General features: G+C 52.6%; 1 protein-coding gene across 2 annotated transcripts in view; it reads right to left on the bottom strand.

Moving 5' to 3' along the window:
* SDK1 (sidekick cell adhesion molecule 1) overlaps window positions 1-23,734 on the bottom strand; it is a 540,366-nt gene that overhangs the window by 5,607 nt on the left and 511,025 nt on the right. Inside the window, exons 42-46 of one of the 2 annotated variants that reach the window (XM_027125645.1) lie at window positions 18,325-18,489; window positions 15,162-15,309; window positions 14,789-14,819; window positions 12,610-12,707; window positions 12,102-12,231 (exon numbers count right to left, since the gene is read on the bottom strand). In XM_027125645.1, coding sequence (XP_026981446.1) covers window positions 12,102-12,231; window positions 12,610-12,707; window positions 14,789-14,819; window positions 15,162-15,309; window positions 18,325-18,489 — 572 coding nt within the window. Of the gene's footprint in view, window positions 1-12,101; window positions 12,232-12,609; window positions 12,731-14,788; window positions 14,820-15,161; window positions 15,310-18,324; window positions 18,490-23,734 lie in introns of both variants that reach the window. The other variant, XM_027125644.1, reaches the window with a different exon arrangement.

Raw genomic sequence — 23,734 nt, 5'->3', positions numbered from 1 at the left:
TCTTGGAAGAGCACAGCTTCCTGGGCGGCGGCTCCCGCTCTGCTCTCCTGACTCGGTGGGTCTGGGATGGGGCCCTGGAACGTGTATTCCCTGGAGGCTCTGGGAGGATTCTGAGCAGTGGCCAGGCTGGGGTGCGGGCAGGGGAGAAGGGGACGGTCGCCTTCCGGCCTTCACCTGGGGAGCAGCATTCTGTGCTGTGAGAGCGGGCGGCCTGTTGGCTGTGCAGACGGCCCTCGTGTACATATGGTGGAGCCAGAGACTTCTGGGGTTTTTCAGACACAGACTGAAACCCTTGCTCTAAATGGAATATTTACATAAAGTAGCAACGGTGAGTCACAGATCTGGGAATTCTCAGGACGTTAAATGTAAACCATCTGTGTTGTGACATCATACATGGCTGAGGCAGAGCTCCTGGAAACGGGGGCTGACAAAAACGCCCTCCCAACACATGCCAGAGGTGGAGGACAGCTCCTCCATCACTGGACAGCGATGCCGAGAGGCAGCACAGGCTTCTTTCCTGTGGACACTGCTCACAACAGAGTAGCCTCGTGCCACCTCTGTCGCTGCACCATGACCCTGCGAGGTGGGAGTGAGGATTCCGGCTTATGGATGAAAAAGGGCTGTGTGGGCCCTGGGCGGCGTGGGAGCCTCCCCTGAGCCTGGCCACCCAGGCCTCGGGGTTCCTGGCCCCAAGCCCCTCCTGCACAGCAGCTGAACAGGCTCACCACCCCCTAGACGTCAGTCCCAAGCCCATGATGCACTGAAAACCAAAGGCTGTTTTTGCAACTTGTTTGGAGGCAGAGCCTGACCTGCGTCGAGCTCAAGTGCCGCGGACCCCGAGCTGAACTGCTGGGAGGCCGTCCGGTGTGGATGTCCTCAGGGGTTGCTGCAGAAACACGAGTGGGTTCCGCGAGAGTGCCCCCCGGCCCCGCTGGGGATGTGACCCGATACGGGACTCAGCCCCAACCTGAGAAACGCGCAGTTCTCGAAAGTGCATCTTTTTCAGATAAGAGGTCAGGCACCTGCATGGGTGGCGGGTGGTTAAGATTCATCTTCATCTGTTTTCTAGAGGCCTTGAGGGGCTTACGAGGCCAAGCTCTGTGTAAACTCAGAGAAAGGAGGTCAGAGCTCGTGGAGAGAAGCTGAGGAATCTGTTATCAGTCCCTGAGTTGGGTCTGTCACTTCTTCAGACACTGATTTTGGTTCTAAATTTCCTGAAGCTCAGGGGAAGGAAGACACCGAAGCCCTCTTTCCTCACGAGGAATTCACGGAATGTTCAGGATTGGACGACAGCAATATGGCTCCTGGTTTCACAGACGGGGTCAGGGTTTATGATGAGCTGAAGACTGAACGTTAAGATTCAAGATTTCACCCTTCAGTGTTTGGGGTCCTCCCCACCCACCGTCCCAACCACGTGAGGACGAATGTGAGAAGTCGTGATTGGGTTCCATCTCATTTTGTGTTGGAGAGAATGGAGGCCCACAGAGGCAGTGACCATGTCAGGGTCATACTGGCTGGGGACAGAGTGGGGGCAGACCCAGCTCTGGCATCGCAGCCCAGGTGGCAGAGACAGAGGCTTCTCAGTAACCCTTCGGGGCCGCCTTCAACCCCAGCTGTATAAAAGGTTAGAGACACTTCCATGGGTGGGTCTCACACCAGGTCTCTCCAGTGATGGAAAGGCCATCATATGCGGCGGTCACTCGTTTCATAAACACGTCCCACACCCAGGGGGTGTCCCGGGGCACTTCTCTCCCCTCTTTCTACCCTTGTCCCCCCTCCTGCAGCTGTTCAGGATGTGGGGAAGCCGGGTTCACAGTCACCGAGGGACCGAGGGGCGGCCTGGAAGGGGGCTCTGCGTTCCTGCAGGAGCCAGCACTTCTCAGAGTATGTCCAGCACTGCTTTGGGAATGAACACATCACGCGTCCCACACTCATGTGTATGTCCATGTGATTAACAAAATGTAGTTTCACTGGAGACCCCTTAGTAGCTATGTGTCCTCTAGGCCTGTGACAAATGTGGCCACTAAGAGGCCCTGGCAGGAGACAGTCGGGGTCCGCTGTCCAGCTCACAGTGATGTCCCAGTGTTTGCGTCTGAAGTGTGACCCTTTGAAGGAAGTGACCCTTGTCCCACCTTTCCCTGTGACATGGGCTGAAGGGCTCGACCCTCAGAAAGCAGTGACTGGCTAATGGGTGGGCGTGCGGCTTGAGCTGAGCCAGTCAGAACCTGCCCTGGGATTTTTCCCACTGCATCTGAAGAGCAGAGGGCTTCATGTGGGGACCAAGCTGGGCGGCTGGCAGCCTTGAGCAGCAGGGCTGCAGGTCCAGCCGAGTGGTCCCAAAAGCCACTGTGAGAGATGGTTTTGATAACCATCGTGCAGAAAGGAGAGGAGAGACTAAGAGCTGCTCCTTTAGCTTCTTCCTGTTCATGTAGGGAGAGTGAGAGCGTACCCAGGTCTTATGACACACGAGGGCGGGGGCGGGGGCGGGGCCTCCTGGCTCCTGCTCAGGTCTTGCCTCTGCCTTCACAAGAAGGCACTGAATTAAAATGCCATTCGTCCTTCTGCTGCCTGCCCTGCTTATTGTTTATATGACATTATTATTTTTTCATGAGGATGTATTTTAGTGATTTAGAATTATTGACACAAAGGAAACACTGCAGGGTCTTCTTTTTAAGTTTCCTGTGTGATAATGAAATAGCGTTGTGTGTTGGTTTCCCAGGAAACCGTAGAAGGCCAGCCTGTGATTGGATGTGCTGGCAGACGGGCTGTGAGAGTTTCTAAAGGTGCATGGACGCCTGGCAAGCTGCTAATAGAGATAATCTCAGCACTTTGGGTACTATATGGGCGAGATGAAAGGCTCAAATATTATTAGGGAATTAATTAAGCAGGAGGGGGTTGGTCTAAGTTGGTTGGAGGAGAGATCTTGAAAACTGTTTCCTTGGATTTCGAAAACAATTTTTAAGATGCGATTTGAACAGTAGCCCTGATGTAATTCAGAAGCATCTGTGCGATAAGACAGAGACAGAGCCTCTTTTTCCTAAACAGAGGTACACAGAGAGCCACAGCACGTGTCATGTGACGCTGATGGCCTAATTCAGAGCAACTCTGATCAGTCAGGTTGTTGTGCACCTGTGAACGGATTCTTAGAATTTTCACTTGAGCAATATTTCTGAAAATTGGGAGAAAAGGATGGCATCACTATTTTTTTTTAGTGAAATATTAGCTTTGCAAAAGAGCTCTTCCGGCCAAGACCTCAGAGGGTTTCTGGCTCTGGAGGAGCGGGTGGACAGGAAGGGAGGTCAGGAGACCCCGCCCCAGTCAACCAATCATCAATACAAAGATCCTTCCAGGACGGTCACAGGAGCCAGCAGGTCCTCTCCCTAGTGGAACAATGATTTAACTGGGGAAAATGATCTTATAAACGTTTAGAGTCCCTGGAATTGGTGCCAAGGGCATAGAGCAAAGGGGGGAAGACTTACTGCAGAAAATCTAAAATCACTAAAACCAGCAAGTGTCTGAGCCACTCGACCTATGATTTGCCCCCCCCACCCGCCCCTCAGCCCAGGGTGACAGAAGCTCCACTCTGAGCACATGTGGCCAAGAAGACCCAGCCCCTAGGCCAGCAATTTTGGTTCGACCTGGAGCAGGAAGCTGCCAGCATTTCTCATCCAACTGCCCGCCCCCAGCTCCACAGTGCAGAACTCTATGCCAGGCAGGTATGGCCAAGAGAACTGGGCTTCCTTCCCTCACGCAGCCTTCGCTGGGAGGCTGGACCATGTGCGTCAGGCACAGCAGGTCGAGAATACTGAGCCCTGATCGCCCCCACCCCAGCCGGCCAGGACGGAAGAAGTTCCACACTGCCCAGATGACCAGGGGCTGCCGTCTCCACCCAGCACCCCACTGGTTCAGCAAGTGCGTCACTATGGAGAAGAGGGCTGTTGGCCCCACTCCAGCTTTGGTGCTGTGACACAGAGGTCCTGCTAGGGGGAGAGTCAGTCCTTAAGAATAGAGAGCTCCCCTGCTCTGCCCGAGGGGAATGTCTGTATTTGGACCAGAGCAGGCCTAAGGGCATTGTTGGAAACAATGGCGACCACACGGGTGAGAAATTGAGAGGAAACTGGCAGCTCCACGATAGCAACAAGTGAAGTAACAATAAACCGGCCAAGAAGTTTAGCAGCGAGAACCAGGCAAAGAGACAGCGAAGGAGAGCCCTCTCGGGGGTTAGAGAAAAATTCAAAGGTTAACAACATCCTGCCACTGCAAAAGGGCTGGGCTGTAACTGGATCAAACTATGGAGTAATTTATACCCTGGAGCATGGTCAAAAATGATAGAGCTAGCAGGTAGTGGAGGTTAACAGCTGGGTGTGATACCCGTGGTGGGAGACAACCCAGAATCCTAATAGGGAGGCAAGAACGAGAGACAAGGGGACCCTGGCTAAGACGGGTCATCCCTGGTTGTCAGGGAAACTGCACGTGTGCCCAAGGCTGCAGCTCTGAGGGGTGACATCGGAGGGTATACACTGCTGAAGAAACGGACGTCCCTGAACTAGTCCAGGCAAGTCACTAAACAAATAAGCAGATAAGCGAACAACAATGACAACAACCAGCGGGGGCTGAATATCAGTATTCTGAGTTGATACGATATATGATCGAAAGTGAGCTGTTTTCAAAAAACAGGAACGTGTGATCCATACAGAGGAAAGAAAGCAGGCAGCCTCTGGGGAGCCCCAAATATTGGCAAAGACTTTGAAAGTAGCTATTATAATATGTTCAAAGAACTGAAGGAGGTTTTCGAGAGAAAATGGCGGAAGAGTAGGACGCGATCACCTTCCTCCCCACAGATACACCAGAAATACATCTACACGTGGAGCAACTCCTACAGAACACCTACTGGACGCTGGCAGAAGACCTCAGACCTCCCAAAAGGCAAGAAACTCCCCACGTACCTGGGTAGGGCAAAAGAAAAAAGAAAAAACAGAGACAAAAGGATGGGGACGGGACCTGCACCAGTGGGAGGGAGCTGTGAAGGAGGAAAGGTTTACACACACTAGGAAGCCCCTTCTCGGGTGGAGACAGCGGGTGGCGGAGGGGTGAAGCTTCGGAGCCGCGGAGAAGAGCACAACAACAGGGGTGTGGAGGGCAAAGCAGAGAGATTCCCGCACAGAGGATCAGGGCCGACCGGCACTCACCAGGCCGAGAGGCTTGTCTGCCCCCCCTCTGCAGCGGGCGGGGCTGGGAGCTGAGGCTCGGGCTTCAGTCGGAGTGCAGAGGGAGGACTAGGGTTGGTGGCGTGAACACAGCCTGCGGGGGGTTAGTGCGCCACGGCTGGCCGGGAGGGAGTCAGGGGAAAAGTCTGGACCTGCCAAAGAGGCAAGAGACTTTTTCTTCCCTCTTTGTTTCCTGGTGCGCGAGGAGAGGGGATTCAGAGCGCTGCTTAAAGGAGCTCCAGAGACGGGCGCGAGCCGCGGCTAAAAGCGCGGATCCCAGAGACGGGCATGAGACGCTAAGGCTGCTGCTGCCGCCACCAAGGGGCCTGTGTGCGAGCACAGGTCATGATCCACAACTCCCTTCCGGGGAGCCTGTGCAGCCCGCCACTGCCAGGGTCCCGGGATCCAGGGTCAACTCCTCCGGGAGAACGCACGGCACGCCTCAGGCTGGTGCGACGTCATGCCGACCTCTGCCGCTGCAGGCTCGTCCCGCACTCCGTGCCCCTCCCTCCCCCCCTGGCCTGAGTGAGCCAGAGCCCCCAATCAGCGGCTCCTTTAATCCCATCCTAATAATTATTTTTTATTTTAATAACTTTATTTTATTTTATTCTCTTCCTTCCTTCCTTCCTTCCTTTCTTTCTTTTCTATTCTATTTTTTCTCCCTTTTATTCTGAGCCTTGTGGATGAAAGGCTCTTGGTGGTCAAGCCAGGAGTCACTGCTGTGCCTGTGAGGTGGGAGAGCCAACTTTAGGACACTGGTCCACAAGAGACCTCCCAGCTCCATGTAATATCAAATAGCGAAAATCTCCCAGAGATCTCCATCTCACCACCACCACCCAGCTTCACTCAACGACCAGCAAGCTACAGTGCTGGACACCCTATGCCAAACAACTAGCAAGACAGGAACACAGCCCCATCCATTAGCAGAGAGGCTGCCTAAAATCATAATAAGGCTACAGACACCCCAAAACACACCACCAGATGTGGACCTGCCCACCAGAAAGACAAGACACAGCCTCATCCACCAGAACACAGGCACTAGTCCCCTCCACCAGGAAACCTACACAACCCACTGAACCAACCTTAGCCACTGGGGACAGACACCAAAAACAATGGGAACTATGAACCTGCAGCCTGCGAAAAGGAGACCCCAAACACAGTAGGATAAGCAAAATGAAAAGACAGAAAAACACACAGCAGATGAAGGAGCAAGGTAAAAATCCACCAGACCTAACAAATGAAGAGGAAATAGGCAGTCTACCTGAAAAAGAATTCAGAATAATGATAGTAAAGATGATCCAAAATCTTGGAAATAGAATAGAGAAAATGCAAGAAACATTTAACAAGGACCTAGAAGATCTAAAGAGGAAGCAAGCAATGATGAACAACACAATAAATGAAATTAAAAATACTCTAGAAGGGATCAATAGTGGAATAACTGAGGCAGAAGAACGGATAAGTGACCTGGAAGATAAAATAGTGGAAATAATTACTGCAGAGCAGAATAAAGAAAAAAGAATGAAAAGAACTGAGGACAGTCTCAGAGACCTCTGGGACATTAAATGTACCAACATTTGAATTATAGGGGTCCCAGAAGAAGAAGAGAAAAAGAAAGGGACTGAGAAAATATTTGAAGAGATTATAGTTGAAAACTTCCCAAATATGGGAAAGGAAATAGTTAATCAAGTCCAGGAAGCGCAGAGAGTCCCATACAGGATAAATCCGAGGAGAAACATGCCAAGACACATATTAATCAAACTATCAAAAATTAAATACAAAGAAAACATATTAAAAGCAGCAAGGGAAAAACAACAAATAACACACAAGGGACTCTCCATAAGGTTAACAGCTGATCTTTCAGCAGAAACTCTGCAAGCCAGAAGGGAGTGGCAGGACATATTTAAAGTGATGAAGGAGAAAAACCTACAACCAAGATTACTCTACCCAGCAAGGATCTCATTCAGATTTGATGGAGAAATTAAAACCTTCACAGACAAGAAAAAGCTGAGAGTTCAGCACTACCAAACCAGCTTTACAACAAATGCTAAAGGAACTTCTCTAAGCAAGATACACAAGAGAAGGAAAAGACCTACAATGACAAACCCAAAACAATTAAGTAAATGGGAATAGGAACATACATATCAATAATTACCTTAAATGTAAATGGATTAAATGCTCCCACCAAAAGACACAGACTGGCTGAATGGATACAAAAACAAGACCACTTCAGACCTAGGCACACATACAGACTGAAAGTGAGGGGATGGAAAAAGATATTCCATGCAAATGGAAATCAGAAGAAAGCTGGAGTAGCAATTCTCATATCAGACAAAATAGACTTTAAGATAAAGACTATTACAAGAGACAAAGAAGGACACTACATAATGATCAAGGGATCAATCCAAGAAGAAGATATAACAATTGTAAATACTTATGCACCCAACACAGGAGCACCTCAATACATAAGGCAAATACTAACAGCCATAAAAGGGGAAATCGACAGTAACACATTCATAGTAGGGGACTTTAACAAAGAACTGAAGGAGACCATGTGTAAAGAATTAAAGTATGCTGACACTACCACACCAAGTAGAGAATATCAATAAAGAGACAGAAATGACTTAAAAAGAACCTAATGAGAAGTTCTAGAGTTGAAAAATACCATAACCAAAATTTAAAAATTCACTAGGGGGACTCAATGGTAGATTTGAGCTGACAGAGGAAAGGCTCAGTGCACTTTAAGATAGAATGATAGAGATTATGCAATCTGAAAAACAAACAGAAAAAAGAATAAGAAAAAAAAAAAGAACAGAGCACCCACCAAATGTGAGAATACACCGAGTGTACCAACATAAGCATAGTGAGAGTACCAGGATGAGAAGAGAAAGAAAGAAGCAGAGAAAATACTGGAAGTAATGACTTAAAACACCCCAAACTTGGTAAAAAAAAGTCTACACACCTGACAAGCTCAATAAACCACAAGTAAGATAAACGGAACAAGATTCACACCCAGACACATCATAGTTAAAATTCTGAAAGACAAAGACAGAAGGAAACTCTTGAAGTCAGCAAGAGAAAAATGACTTAACCAGAACAACCGAACTCAAATAATATTAACAGCTGACTTCTAATCAGAAAAAATGGAGGACAGAAGACAATGGGGTCACACATTCAAAGTGTTGAAAGAAAACTGTCAACCAAGAATCTTACATTCAACAAACTATTTTGAAAATGAAGGTGAAATAAAGACATTCTGAGATAAACAAAAACAGGAAAATTCATTGCTAGCTGACCTGCCTCACAGGAAACACTAAAGGAAGATTGTCAGGTCGAAAGCAAGTGACACCAGAGAGTAATTCAAATCCACATGAAAAAACAAAAAGCACCAACAAAGGTGATTACATAGGCAATTATGAAAGACAGTATAATTACCTATTTGTTCTCCTTTCTTCTCTTATCTGATTTAAATAGGAATTTCATAAAATAATATGTATATAATTGTATTGTTGGGCCTATAATATATAGAAATGTAACATACTTAACAATAGCTGTGCAAAGAGGCATAAAGAAATGAAGAGAACCAGAAATAGTAAATAAAAAGGTTAAAATGGTAAACTCTAAATAGATACTTGCTCACCTTTCTTCTCTCAACTTCTTTAAAAGACATAAAATTCTATCAAAGGATACCTATAAAAATGCATTCTTGGGGTTGCCACATATATGGACTTAATATGTATAATAATAACACAAAGAGGGGAGGAGGGAATAGATCTATACAGAAATATAGAGATTTAGTATAAATCTGAAGCAAATACTGATACTAGGGCAATCACTATAAGTGGTACACTAGAAAATACCCACTCAAAAGAGAAGATGACAGCAAAGGAAAAAGAGAGAAATAGAGATATGAGACTTATAGAAGGCAAACACCAAAATGGCAGAGGTAAATTCTGCCTTAGCAGTAATTACATTAAATGTGAATGGATTAAACAACCTGGTGAACAGGTAGAGATTGGCAGAATGAATAAAATAACATGATCCAACTATATGCTGCGTGCAAGAGACACATTTTAGATGCAAAGATTCAAATAGGTTGAAAGTGAAAGGACGGAAGTGATACACTATGTGAACGGGAACCAAAAGAGAACTGGAGTTGGCTGTACTAATATCAGACCAAATAGACTTTAAGACAAAATTGTTACTAGAGACAATGAGGGACACTCTGTACTAATAAAAAGGGTCTATCCATCATGAAGATACAACAGTTATAAACATATATGCACCTAGAAACAGAGCCTGCAAATACATGAAATTAAAACTGACAGAAATGAAGTGAGAAATAGACAATGTTAACAATGATAGTTGGAGACTTCAGTACCGCAGATGGCAGAAGATAAGAGTGTAGAAGACTTGAACAGCACTATAAATCAACCGGGCATAACAGACACACACGAAACTCACCACACAGCAACGCAGAGCAACACACCTTTTCAAGTGAATTCTTGCAGCGCAGACCAGATGCTATGCCATAAAACAGGGCTCAATACATGTGAAAGGACTGAAAATATACAAAGTATGTTCTTTGACCACAATGGAATAAAAGTAAAAATCAGTAACAGAAGAAGATTTGAGAAGCTCATAAATCTGAGGAAACTAAAACACACACCCCCCTAAATAACCAATATGGCGAATGGGTGACTTGTGTGGTATGTGAATTACATCTCAGTCTGGTTGTTTAAAAGATGTGGTTCAAAGGAAGTGCTCCCATTGGAGCTGGCACTCCCAAGATCCCTCTGTTGGGATCCCATGCATCTGCCTACAACTCTCCCAAATCATAAGGGTCAACGTCGGGACCCAGCAAGATTATGGAGCACAGAATCCTGGAAGAAAGATGGGCCTCATCCTATCTACCTGAGAACCCAGGAGCACACAGAGAGCCCAGACGTGCGAGTTCTTAGCCTGGACTCCACGGGGCCTTCGCTGGAGGCGACTACCACAGGCTTCAGGGGGGCCTGGAGCCCCAGATTCAAGGTGAAAATCCTGGGTGGAGAGAGCATCCACAGCTCTGATCAACTTTCTTGAACCAAAAAGCATCTGTGGGACTCACAGAAGGAACCCCTTCCTCCAGGCACAGGGCTTGTCAAGGCCCCTCCTTCACTCAGCCACACGTCCCGGGGCTACGACAGCTCAGCTCTGCACAGCAGGTCTGGCAGGAGAGATGGAACTGCGAGCCCGAGGCCCATCAGTGTGTGTCTGGGGAAGACGTTCTAAAGCCTCGCCAAGGGCTTCCCTGGTGGCGCAGTGGTTGAGAGTCCGCCTGCCGATGCAGGGGACACGGGTTCGTGCCCCGGTCCAGGAGGATCCCACGTGCCGCGGAGCGGCTGGGCCCGTCAGCCATGGCCGCTGAGCCTGCGCGTCCGGAGGCTGTGCTCCGCAACGGGAGAGGCCACGGCGGTGAGAGGCCCGTGCACCACACACACACACACACACAAAGCCTCGTCAAGCCTCGGCTCTGATCTATTACGTGAGGACCCGAACAACCTCCTGGCAGGACGTACTGTGGATTCCACGTCCCTCTCCTCCCCTCCCCCCGCCGTCCTCCCTCCCTGCCTCCTTCCTCCACGTGTGTCCACGTGTATGGACTTAGGAATGCGTGTACGTGTGCACGTATGCGTGTGTGCATATGCCTAGCTCAGTGCCTGCACGCATTTAATAGTCCTCCACGCAAATCAGCTGAAATCTGAATCTCAGAACACCCGCATGTGTGAGAGGAGAAACAGACTGAATGCCTCTTATCAGCCCATTCTGAGAACAGAGTCCAGAACTGATGAATCCAGTCCTGACAGCACTGGGAACGGCCACAGGTGCCTGGGAGCTGGGCTGCAGGAGATGGTGAGGGCGGGGGTCAGTAAGCTCTGGACACATTCGGGGGGGGTGTGGTTGTGTGGGTGTGTGTCCAGCCTCAGCACCTGCATGTGGGACGACCTTGGCCTCAGGCTTGTTGTGTGAACAAGGACGAGAACCGCTCTACCTCGCAGGGCTGGTGTGAGCGTCGAACGAGCGTGCCCGGCCCAGAGCAGGCGCCCAGTTAGTGCTCAGCACACGCGGAACCGTGAAGAGTGCAGCCCGCAGAGCCGACGCCCGGTCACTGTGAACACCATCCGCGAGGCCTGACGGTCTAAGAGCAGCAGGCCCAGGAACCGAGGACAGATCAAGGCACGTGCTGGTGACTAATCGCTGAGCCAGAACGTGCTGGACGGCGGAGCTGCCCCTCCCCAATGTGCTGCTTTTGGTACAAGCTGCGGCTTCCTTATCAGGAAGAGGCAGGTCGGTGTCTGCAGCTTTTCACTGGAAAATCTACAGCCCCTCAACCGTAGACAGATGTTCCTTCTGAACGTGTGCAGCGCTGCTTCTGCTGTTTTCCCCGTGCCCACGGCTACGGTACAGACGGGGGGCCCGGCGTCCTTGTGAACAGAGCACATGGGGCCGACGGAGCGAGCTGTACCACCCTGCCATGCCCTGCTGTCCCGGTCCCACCGTGAGCGCGTACACAAGCCACCATTTAGAAGACGCCATTCTATGGAGCCTCAGGGCTCAGTAAGGCCTGAGTTCAGATCAGAAGGAAGGTGAGACTTATTTTAGATTAAATATTGATTTAGAGCATGAATGCCAAGGGGTGGGGCGGGCCTGCGCGTCCATCAAAGAGCTTGGTGAGTTTCATCCCTGTCAAGGCTCAGCACTGCTGAAACCAAACAGTCTAGGACTGACCGGGCCCCAGCTCTCTACCGGCTGCTTCAACTGGTTTTGTTCGTGAACGTGAGAGACCGACTGGGGCGCTTGTGGGGGAAGCGGGGCCCCTGGGGAGGGCGGGGGCCCCGTGTAACAGGCACCCACCTCAGACTCCGTGGCGTCCCCTGACTTCTCCTGGAGGGTCCCGCCCTCGGTCAGCGCGGCACCGTTGTACTTGTTGCAGATGTCCTCATCTGAGTAGTGTAGTCCGCCAGGGCTGGGCCGAGGCGGGGACCTGGGCGGGACGGGGACACCAGTTACCCCCCCACTGAGGCCTCCCGACACACCCTCTGGCCTGCTTCGAGGCTGAGTGGGAGAAATCCACCGCCTCTGGCATCATTTTGGCCCCCAATGCAAACAGTTCGCAGTCCCCCTGCAGCTTCGCATGACGCCTGCCCCGTCTGGGGCCGGGAGGTCTCCCGAGACCGCGTGCCTGCACCTGAGACCTGCCCTTTTTTTCTGTCTCTGGAAATGTCTTTAAAACGTCCCTAACTCCCCACACGCTGCCCCCCCCCGGCTCGGCGCTGCCCCACTGGGGGCCCGTGGGCATGGGCCCGGCCGAGCGGGTCCTCGGGTGGAGGCAGCACGGGGGCTGGAGCTGTCGCAGCCCTACCTGGTCCCGTTCTTCTTCGAGAAGGTGTTCTTCACGTTGAGGTGGCGGCTGCTGAGCTCCAAGGTGGCAAATCCCCCGTTGTCCAGGGTCACGGACTCCTCCATGTTGGAGATGCTCTTACCTAAAGCCGGACGGGGAAACGAGCACAGATGCTTCAGTAAGCTGCTCCCCGATGGCCTGCTGGACGGAGCCCAGGGCCGGGCCGGCCTGCGTCAGCCCACCAGACAGGCAGGGTCAGGCTGCGGAGAGAGGCTGCACGTCAACCCCGCAGCAAAATGCCGTTTGCATTTTGGTGTTTATTCTGCTCGACACCAAACTCCGAGTATTTTGATCAGTATTTTATTAAAGAGCTCTCAGAATACGTGAACTCTGTAAACCGTTGAGGACATTAAAGATTCAATACATTTCAAAATAAAAGCCTCACAGTCATAGGACAAGACAGCAAGTGGAGAGTAACTGTATAAGGGGTGACAGCTAGAGGGTGCAGGGTTTCTTTCTGCGGCCATGAAAATGCTCCAGAACTGACTGTGGTGATGATGGTCACAGGTGTCTGTGAATGTAACTGAAAACCACTTAAAATAAGTCTATAAATACATATCAAAACATATTCTAAAATACATTAGCCGGCCAAAGTTACACGTAACTTGAGGACAGGAAGAGGTCCCGGTGGCTCCGACCTCGTTTGGCATGAGAGTTGGTGTGTCCTCACGGCTGTCCCTCTGCTCGGGCTGGTCTACCCCGCTTCTCCCTCCCCCACCTTGGGAGCCCCTCCCCCAGCCATCTTCCTGACTCATCACTCACCCCCTCCTTCAGGTCACAGCTCAAGGGTCGTGAGACCAGAGAGAACTTTTGGACCCTGAAGTCTTCGCCCTGTGTTTTTTCTCTCCGTGGTGCCGTCACCACGTCTGCATTTTTCCTGCGCTGGCTTGTTCTCTGTGGTCATCTGTCTGTCTTCCTTACCGGACTATAAACTCTTGGTGCACAGACCCAGTTACGCTCGCACAATAACGCTCTTAGTTACATCCCAGCCCCCGGGATGCTGCCCGAGCACACACCAGGGGCACCCTGTGTGTCTGTAAAATTCACCAGCCTTTCTGAACCGCAAGGGTCCTCTCTGCTGGGGATCCCACAGCCCTCGCCTCACCTTAATGTACTCGTGTGCAACGGGGAAAAGCCAGCAGAACACAGAGAGTGGTGAATGAAAGAGGAAGCTGCTTGCGGGTAGGGATTTGGGTTGATGGGAGGAGAGCAGGTGGAAACTGTTATTGGAAGGGGACTGACGTCGTACGAGGCAGCAGGATCGTGCAGCAGGGTTAGAACGAGGCTGCAGCGGCAAAGGTTTAGGTTCTGTGCGTCTCCTGGGCAGGCAGGGGGACGTGCTGGTAGACAAGTGTTTCTTTTCTGTTTTCTTTCCCCCTGGGCTTCAATGATGACATTAAATGAATGCTCCAGGGTGAGGCTGAGTATCAGAAGCTGCGGGTCAGATCGGACTTTTCAGGTCTGTTTCCCAGATGGAGAAGAAGAGTGAAAGCGGGGAGATTTTCTCTGCGCCAGACATAGGATTCTGTAATAGCATTAGCTCAGTAAAGTGACATGCCATTCATACTCTGTAAATGCCGCAGGAATAAAATCTGATTTACCAACACTTGTTAGAAGTGAATGTATACGGAAAAAATAAATCCTTTCTTGGAGGGATGAATGGCTTAATGTTACAAAAGCAAATGGCAGGCACTTTAGGTGCCTGGTTTGATGAACCCTTCTGGTGCCGTGACAATGGTGCTGGGGGCTGGGGTCGGGGATCTGCTGGCCCCCGCTTCACAGAGGTATCAGAGTGTTCCCAGCACCCCGTGAGGTTCCCTCACGGACCTTCGCTGCTTATACTTCTCCACTAAGAACACCCACCACCCTGCCTTCTAGAAACATCCATTCATTAGGTCGTTCCTGACCTTTCTGTAAACGGAGTCACACTGTATGGGCCCTTTTGCGGTTGGTTTGTCCATTTCTCTACTGACGGTGATTCCTTTAGCAACGCCACGCCAGGCTGTGCTGGGAACACCGGGGACCCTCTGACCCACAGAGGGCTCGGAGCTGTGATGCGGGACCTAAGGCAGGTGCTCACCCTGTGTTAGGGAGAAGCGCTGGGCCACAGACACGATTCTGTACCAACCCCGAGCCACACCGAATGCCTGAGACGTGCCCCACTCACTGTCCTCATGATACTGGAGTGAGATTTTTCATCTGTTTAACGCTTTCCGCTCTCTAATCATCGCTTAACAAAATACTCCTGCATTTGAGCAACAGTGCAGATGAGGAAACAGACTCACAGAGGCCAAATGACCCAAAGGCCCATTTGAGGGCGGAGCTGGGACAGAATCTGGTGGCCGAGGTCCAGAGCTCCTGTTTCCCTGCACCCGCTGCCTCCGAAGGGATGTCTGTTGTGCCTGTTTCATCGAATGAAATGGAATGTGGATGTGGGCACCCCGGATCCAGGAGGGAAGCCCCAAACGTTTCAGCTCCAGAGTTCCCCCGTGGGGAGACGGGGAAAGGCAGGCGCCGTCCCACCTGGGCCGCAGCTCCCGTACTTCTTGTTCTGGCCGTGCAGGACCAGGGTGAACGCCACCAGCAGGATGCCGAGCAGGCTGGACAGCGCCATCACCAGGAGGAACCACCACTGCTCGTAGAACGGGGCCTCCACCTGAGCTGAAGGGCGACACGGGCACGGTCACGTGGGACAGAAGCTCCGTCCCTGCCGTGAGCGGGGGAGGGGAGGGCTCGAGGGGCAGCCCCGGGCACGGGGAGGGTAAACCCCCCTGCCTGGGCTGGGTTGTCGTGGGCAGACCGACCCAGAGACAAGGCTCTGGTTCCACCGTCTCTTTTGGGCCCAGGGTCCTGTCCCCCCTTCCCCCCCCCCCCCCCCCCCCACCCCCCGCCGCTCCCAGCCCAGAGACTTCACTGTCCTGGACCCTGGCCATCGTGTTTATATTCTCTCAATTTCATCTGCTTACAAATGTCGTCTGGGTTAAAGGGAGGGAGGAACAAAAGTGCCTGGGTTTGCTCGTCTCTCCCAGTGCTGGGGCTTCCCTCCCAGACAGCCCCCAAGTCCCCCGGCCACCTCCATCCCCGCTGCCACCCCCCGGGCCACCACCACCGCCGCCTGGGCCACCGGAACCACGGCTCAACTGTGTCGCCGCTTCCCGTTGTGCTCAAACCCTTGACATCACAGAGAGCGTTCTCAGGTGGGAAGTCGGCCCCTCCTAAAAGGCCTCAGTGCTGCCCCTACTGGCCTCGGGGTGCAGTCAGTCTAAGCCTGGGAACCCCGTGACCCGAGCCCTGCCCGTGCCGAGCACTGGACCCTCCCACACCTGCCCAGGAACCTCTGCTCGCACCCTCCGGCTGGGTGGGCCTGCCTGACCACCTGTCGGCCTCCTCCGCTGCATCAGGGCCCCCAGCCCCGGAGGCTGGGCTGTGTTTTATTTATTTCGATCCTCCAGCAAAGCTGAGCCGAACAACGGGCCCCCCTTCGATAACGTTTTCCCAGAACGAACAGAAAAGGTTTCACTTGAAAGTTGCTTTGAAGAAGGATCGTCTTCCTCATGTTTTATTCTGTTTACTAAGACGAGAAAAATGGGAATTGCTTCTCGGTAGGTGTCGGATGGCCCTGGGGTCCCACTCGTGCCTTCCACGAGCTTCCCTGTTTCAGGGCATCGGACGTGAGGGACGGAACAGGAAGCCCATTACAGGTGGAGCCCAAGGTCTGGCTCCCAGGAGCAGAAACCCCCAGAAAAGACCTCTCCCTTATGCTAAATACCTCACTGGGTGGATGCGAAGCGTGTGCACCCTGGGAACGAGGGGGACGTGTGCTCTGGATCACGTAACAGCACAGGGAGCACTTTAAATCCAAAATACATGAGCTGGATTTCAGGCTGTACATTAAGTCTTCCATCTAATAAGGCCAACACGTCCAAGCTGACCTCTGGGCAGTGGCGCAGAGCAGGCCTGGGCAGAAAGGCCTGGGCAGCTACAGGACTCCAGCCCCGGGTCGGGCTCCCCAACCCCGGTCTGCACAGCGGGGCCTGAGGGGTGCCGGCAGGGGACGGCCTGCTGGCTTCCCGAAACCATGAGAGGAGCGGACCGCCGACCAGCTGGAAGCTGAGGCCAGCGCGGGGGTGTGACGGATTTCAGAGGAACGGTCCAGCCACGGCGCCCCGTGACCCCGAGGGCCGGATCCGCGTGCTTACGTAGGAACTAGCCTTTGCCACCGGCTGTGCGCGTGTGCAATGAAAAGCTCTGTGCGTTTGGAACTGCTATCTAATGAGTTCTTGCTCACGGACCAAGGGAGGCATATCTTGAATTGCTGAACTGGGGTGATGGGTGCTGGGGGTGCCTTATTCTATTCTCTCTACTTTGGGGTGTGTTTACGATTTTCTTAATAAAGATGAAGGAAGCGAGGAAAATTTGACTTTTCTACGTACTGTTCGTTAAACAAGCGAGTGGTGCCGGGTCCTTCCCGCGACCCCTCGCACTGAGCGCCCCTGGGATTCATGTTGCTCCTAGACCAGGGGCCTGAGCGCCCAAGACGCTACCCTTCCCCCAGACTCACGACCAGGAAAGGATGAAGGATGCTTTCAATCTGAACAAGTGCAGTCAGCGGCTTGAACAAATGCGACTGCAGGGAAGGGAAACAGAATTGTCTTGATTGGAAGGAAAGCTCTCGTGGCTTCTGGCCCGGACTTGGCCTGCTCCCTTGTCCAGATGACCTCCAGTGGCCAGCCCTCACTCAACCCCTCTACAGCCCGGCTCGCAATCCTGGCTGCACGGAAGGACCGCTGCGGAGCTAGACAATCATCAAGCCCAGACCTGTGCCCCCGGCGATGCAGTTGCTGTCCAGGGTGGGGCCCTGCGTGGCTGTTTTCTAAGCATTCCCTAGGGGTGACCCTAAGGTGCAGGGCGGGGTGGAGACCCGCTTCTCACACGTACCTGGGACCAGCCTCACCTGCCCTCCCCTCCCCACCCGCTGGTCCTCACTGGGCTCCTCACCTGCTACTTCCTCTGCCTTGTCCCAGGCTCTCCTTCCCTGCAGCCGCCCCCCTGCACCCTTCAAGACTCAGACCCGGGCTCCCTCCTCCGAGAAGCCCTTCCTGATTTTCGGGCAGTCACTTTGACCCCCAGCTGCCACACCCCTTGCCACGTCACTGGTGAGGACAGAGTCTGTCGCCGCTGACACTCGAGCTCTGGGAAAGGGAGCCTGGCCTCCCCGTGTGCTCTGCTCCACCCAGAGCAGGGCGGGGGGCAGGCACCTCCCACTTCTGGCACAGGGCTCACCGGGGCCCTCGTCGGACACGACCGCGTGTCAAGGGCTAACGCACTCCCCGGTGGCTGCTGGGGGCGAGCTTTGCTTTTCAAAACCAGCCCATGGCTCCACAGTGAGGTCGCGTCCCCTCATGGAGGGTCTTGGGCTCCACTTTGCCTGGGAAGCCTCCTCCCCGGGGGGACCCTGCCTGGCTGGAGCTGGTGGCTCCGGTGCTCAGGGAGAGAGGAGAATTCAGAACGGCTGGCGCACAGCGTGGTCGGGAGTGCGGAGCGCGCGGGGCCCGCGCCGTCCTCCCAGCTCCTCGCGAGGCGCGCGCCGGCCCTCCTTCCGTCACCGTGGCTCCAGGTCACCCTCCCTGCCCCCGAAGGAGGGGCATCGCCCCGGGATTCCCGCAGGGCTCCTACCTGACACGGCAGCAGGGGGGCTGCTGGGCTCCCCGTAGCCCACCTGGTTCACGGCCACCACCCGGAACTCGTAGGTCACTCCTTGCCTGAGCTTGTCCAGGCTGGCGGTGTAGGACGTGGCGCCCCGCGGAATGTCCTTCACAAACATGTCCCACAGGCCTTCATCTGCAGGGCAGCGAGAGCAGAGGTCAGGGCGTGGATGTGCGTGGATGCGCACCCTGCCCTCAGCTCCCAGCTCCCTCCCCTGGGGACGGATGTGAGCCAGCGGCTGGGTGAGCTGGGGGGGGCGGGGGCACAGGCAGGAGAGGGGCCTCCCCCTGGTGACCAGACTCTGCTAAGCCTGCAAGCTGGGCAGAAGCATTTCCCCCGGTGCTCCCTGGGCCTCTGGTTTCTGACTGGATCTCACCTTTGGTGTAGGCTTCCGGCTGCCTACCGACCACCTCCTGCCGCGTGTCCCTAAGCCCACCTTCCAGACTCACCGAGGACACCCGCTGGCCCAGTGGCGCCTGCGCGCACCGGCCACTGACCTGAGTTCTCAGTCCCACTGCTTTCTAACTGGAAACGACAATCCCGCCGGCGGGTCAAGGAGAAAACTTTGAACGACGCCTCTTGTGCCAGCCAGCCGCCAGCCTCGCAGTGATGCTGCCACGCTGTCCCCACCGCCTGGGGTGGTCGCTGCAGCGTGCTCGGCGCAACTTTCCATCATCGATAACGGGTCGTGTGCTCTCGCGGGGCGAAGGCGCCAAGTGGCAGCTGGCACGGGGGTGCACGTGCTCCGGGACAACCCTGCCGGAGCCTAGTTCCCTCACCTGGGGACCCTGCCTTAACCTGCCAAACCGAACTCCCGAAGTGCCGCCCCTGAGTTCGAGCATCCTTTGGAAGCGCTGCAGCATCAAACCTGCCCTAAGACCAGCAGTTATTTAATCTATGCCCAGGTGCTACCGAATACAGGTATAAATTTTAAAAAATATACTGAATTTTGAACAGGCACCGACACATCTATGTTCATAGAGCATTATTCACAGTAGCCAGAAGGTGGAGGCAACGCAGATGTCCATCAACACAGGAATGGATAAAGAAAAGGTGTCCATCCATACAATGAAATATGATTCAGCCTTAAAAGGGAAGGAAACTCTGATACCTGCTACAACACGGGTGAACCCAAGGACGGGATGCTCAGTAAGTCAGAAACAAAAAGGATAAATACCGTATGATTCCACTTATAGGAGGTCCCTAGAGCAAATTCATAGAGACAGAAAGTAGCAGGGTGGGTGCCAGGGGGCGGGGGAGGGGGATGGGGGGGCTAGGGTTTGACGGGGACAGAGATTCAGTTTGGGAAGATGGACAAGTTCTGGAGGTGGACGGTGGTGATGGTTGTGCAACAACGTGGATATACTTAATGCTACTGAACTGTACACCTACAAACGGTTAAAATGGTAAATTTTATGTTATGTATTTCACCACAATAAAAATACATATTGAATTTCTTTAAGCCCTGACGTGTAGGAAAACATTAGTAAAATTGAAATTGAAGCCGGAAAATCAGGTGCAGAGAAAAAGGAAGGCGCTAGACAGCCTTGGTGTGAAGCCTGCCTCACCGCACGTTAGCTGTGTGACCTCAGGGAGAGGACTTAACCTCTCTGTGCCTCATCTGTAAAACGGGGACAACAAAGGGCACCTACAACACAGGTGTGTTGCAAGGGTTAAACAAGTTAATATTGGTAAAGTGCTTAGTAAGCAGTGCGCTCCGTGAGTGTCTGCAAAACACAATATAAATCCAATCTCTGAGGCGGTCTTTCAGTAAACAGTGGGCTCAGGGCCCAAAATGTTCATTTGAAATAGTGATCCTTCATGAATTGTAAATTCTTTTATAGGCACAGGTTTGTGATCTTTTAAAAACAGCAGGAGATCTGGAGAGGAATCTCCACGCACATTTGAATATGCACACATACGTGCAGACAGCTTTACGGGGGCGGGGGGGGGCGTTATCTGGAAACCAACCTTATCACACATCCTGGAACACCAGATATGTTTGAGAGGATCACAGTAAACAGAAAGAGACAGCTAGTGTGTAAGTTGCATTTGCATAGGGTTTAGAGTTTGCACCGATTAAGCCCTTGTAGTCACAGGTTAATGAAGGAATGGATGTGAATGAGACCTGAAAGGCATAAATCTCTGTACAGGCAAAAAGGGAGTACGCTGATTATTTATTTCTAAATATTCACATTGATAGTAGTTGCTCACCAAGCTACCCATTACCACTAATAATGTCCAAATGGCAAGTCATAGCTTAAGCCTTTCTTTTCCTTCTAAAAATATTAAGGTTTACACTCATGATTGTCATATGTGATTTATTTCTGGTCTGGCAAGAATGAGCGGGGAATAATAGGCACGGAGGGTGCGTTTTCTCTGCACGTGCCACTCCCTCTGCCTGAAGTCCCCGGCGTGGTGGCGGGCATCCTTCCCCTCCGCCCCCTCTCACTCATCCACGCATTCGATCCACAAATACTTAATGCTCCCTCTTCGGTCAGGCCCTGTTCCAGCCAACAGGGGATCAGATGAGATTTCTGCTCTCAGTGGGCTGTTTATAAGTCTATGGGGGAGGGGGGTGATGGAGGAAGATCAACAAGCTCATTGCACCTTTTCAGACTCATCTTTTTGAGGCCAGCCTTGACCCTCTCCTACACTCCTGCCAATGGGCCTCCAGAACGCTTCTTCACATTTACCTGTCTGATTGCACCACTGGGCTCTTGAATTTTTCAAGAGTTCAGTAAATATCAGTTGACCTGATTCATCTCCCCTTCCTTACTCCTTCCCTTCCCTTCCCTTCCCTTTCCTCCTTCCATGCATCCTTCCATCTACCCATCCATCCATCATCCCTCCATCCCTCCATCTGTCCTCCCATCCATTCATCTTTGTGCCCCCACAGCCTTTCACAGGGCCTGGCACTGGCAAGCTTTCAGTAAATAATAACCACCACCATTTAATTTAGCACTTACTATGAGCCATTCACTGCGCCAAGGGCTTTAAGCGTTGAATAAACTGTGCAATATTTTCCCTCTAAAAGGACAGATCATTTTATGCTGTGAAAGAGACTGAAAAAAAAATACAGACTCTTGGAAACTGGATACTGCTTAAAGCCATTGAAATTAAGGGACTTAAGAGTGTGAAAGGCATTCCCAGACCATCTGCGGCAGGCCTGAACACTGCTGCAGTGGGCTCTCTGGATGGCTTTTGCACGACTGTTTCTGTAATGCTTTCCTGCTACTGCGGAAAAAGAATTACTTCCCCTGCCTCTACTGTCACCTAAAGTCCACATTTTATTTTAAGCGCTCTGTCATAGCTCCAGGAATTATGTGCATTTTTCATAAAAACATTTAAAAATATTGATACAGAATCGCAACACACGATTTACTTTACACTGAAAAACGCTGCGAGGGGCGGAGTCACGCCAAGAGAACTTCCTGCGGAAGGAAGCTCGCACTTTTATTCTGCTTAATTCTGCCTTTCCAGAATGAGCGTCCTCAGCGTTTTAGGCTCCACTTGTGGTCCCCTGGGCTATCTATCCACACTAACATTCACACCGCGATCACGGCAGGCAGAAAACCCCGGCGGCTGCCGACGCCTCCGCTCTGTCTCTCCACTGTGCATTGCTTTCCTCGCTTGTATTATGTTGTTAAATATCTCAATAAATCAATGACGGAGAAAAGCATGTCTACAAATTAGGGGGAGAAATAACATTACAGAACTATTAAGCATAATGAGATTTGCGCAACTGATTTTCCACGCACCAGGGTAATCCCCGGGCCTGGACTTACATTCTCAATCAATACCTGAGGGGAGTGCGGGCCCTCGTGCTTTTCTGGGGATGCATTCAGCCGGCTGTCAGACTCCGGGCGAGGTCACCCCGCCGGGTGCTCAGCAGACCCCAGCCTGCTTTCCCTCCCCACTGGGGGCGCTCCTACCCCTACATCACCCTCGTGTGGGGAACTCGTGATTGGCCCGAGGAGAGCAGTCGCTCGTGTTTCCCAAAGCCACATCCCTGGATGGCCGATGCCAGAGGCCTGAGGACCAGCCCCGCGGGCGGTGCCCGGACTTCGACCTTCCTGGGAGTCACGTCGACCTTCAGGCCAAGGCCTCCTGATGTCTGTGGTGGGGTGTCCGTGGCATCTTGCTGGGCTCGGTTCCCCTTCTTGGACTCCCAGCACCTTCTCGGCCTCTCCTTACTGTGACACTGCTGGGGAAACGCCACCTCGAGGTATGAAGGTGGGGGAACCGTGGAGAAATACACGTGGCAGAATGCTGCTCGATAGGCCGCACTCCGGTCACACACCTCCACCCCTGCCGGGCTCGGAAGGAAAGCTGCGTGAGGGTCCACACACGCACGTGCGTCCCACCGGCTGCTTTTCCTTTGAAGATATAAGCTCTGGGTCCCGGCTGCCCTGTGGCAGTATTTGTTTACTAAAGAAGGAGAACGGCTAATACTGAACATCCTCGAGGAGAGCAAGCGCTTCCAGTCCACGCGGGTCACTGCCCCGACCGCACTTGTTTCCGGCGCTTGGCGCAAGGCAGCTTCTCTCCTGCGGGGCCGGCACCTTGCCGCCCAGGCACATCTGCTCCCGGCCGTGCCCTCGTCACCGGGGAGCAGGGACACCGCCCTCCCGAATCCCAGGGTCCATGCTCCACTTACCCTGCCGACGCCCAGGAGCGTGTGTCTATGGCAGGTTTCAAGGCAGGCGCCAAGAAAGACGTTTGGCCTCGTGGACGACCCAGCAGGGTCTCCACGCTGAGTGAAACTGTCATTCACGGCCCAAGGGTTCTGGTTCCACTAAGCTCATAACCAGCGCCATGACGTCGGCTTGCAGCTCTGAGCCTGGGAGCTGCTTATGGCTTAAACGCTGCCATTTCTCTTGGTGTAACTGGGCTGGGTCGGAAATTGAGCTGAAACAGGTGGGGCTTACACCCGAGGCTAAATACATCTGATGATAAAATAATTGTATGTTATCCGATCCTTGTTGAAGGCAGGACACCAATGAGATGAACGCAGAGGATGGCCTGGGACCAGGACCCAGCCCAGAGAGAAACGGCTGCAGAGCCCGACAGGCTGTCAATTCGGGGCCATGCAGGAGAGAAGACGTGAACACAGGCCAGTGACAGAGTCAGAACTGCAGCTGCAGCCCTTGGGCTGAGGCGCTGACTTGGCAACTTCCGTGGATTTTAAACCTTCTGAAAAGCACTGATTGTTTTTCTTTGTTCAGTTGAAAAGTCCCGCAGGCAAAGATCAGAAGCGGACAGAGTGAGTGGGGAGGGGCCTGGGGGGGCCCCCAGGAGGACCGCAAGTGGGCAGGGAGGGGCCCACGGGGACAGGGGCCCTGCTCCACGTAACCCCCTCTCCTCTCTGGGCTAAACA

This window comes from Aethalodelphis obliquidens, unplaced genomic scaffold (genome assembly GCF_003676395.1).
Source record: "Aethalodelphis obliquidens isolate GAN/ISIS:26980383/991018 unplaced genomic scaffold, ASM367639v1 scaffold30, whole genome shotgun sequence".
Taxonomy (NCBI): Eukaryota; Metazoa; Chordata; class Mammalia; order Artiodactyla; family Delphinidae; genus Aethalodelphis; species Aethalodelphis obliquidens.
This window is presented reverse-complemented; position numbering and strand designations above follow the sequence as displayed.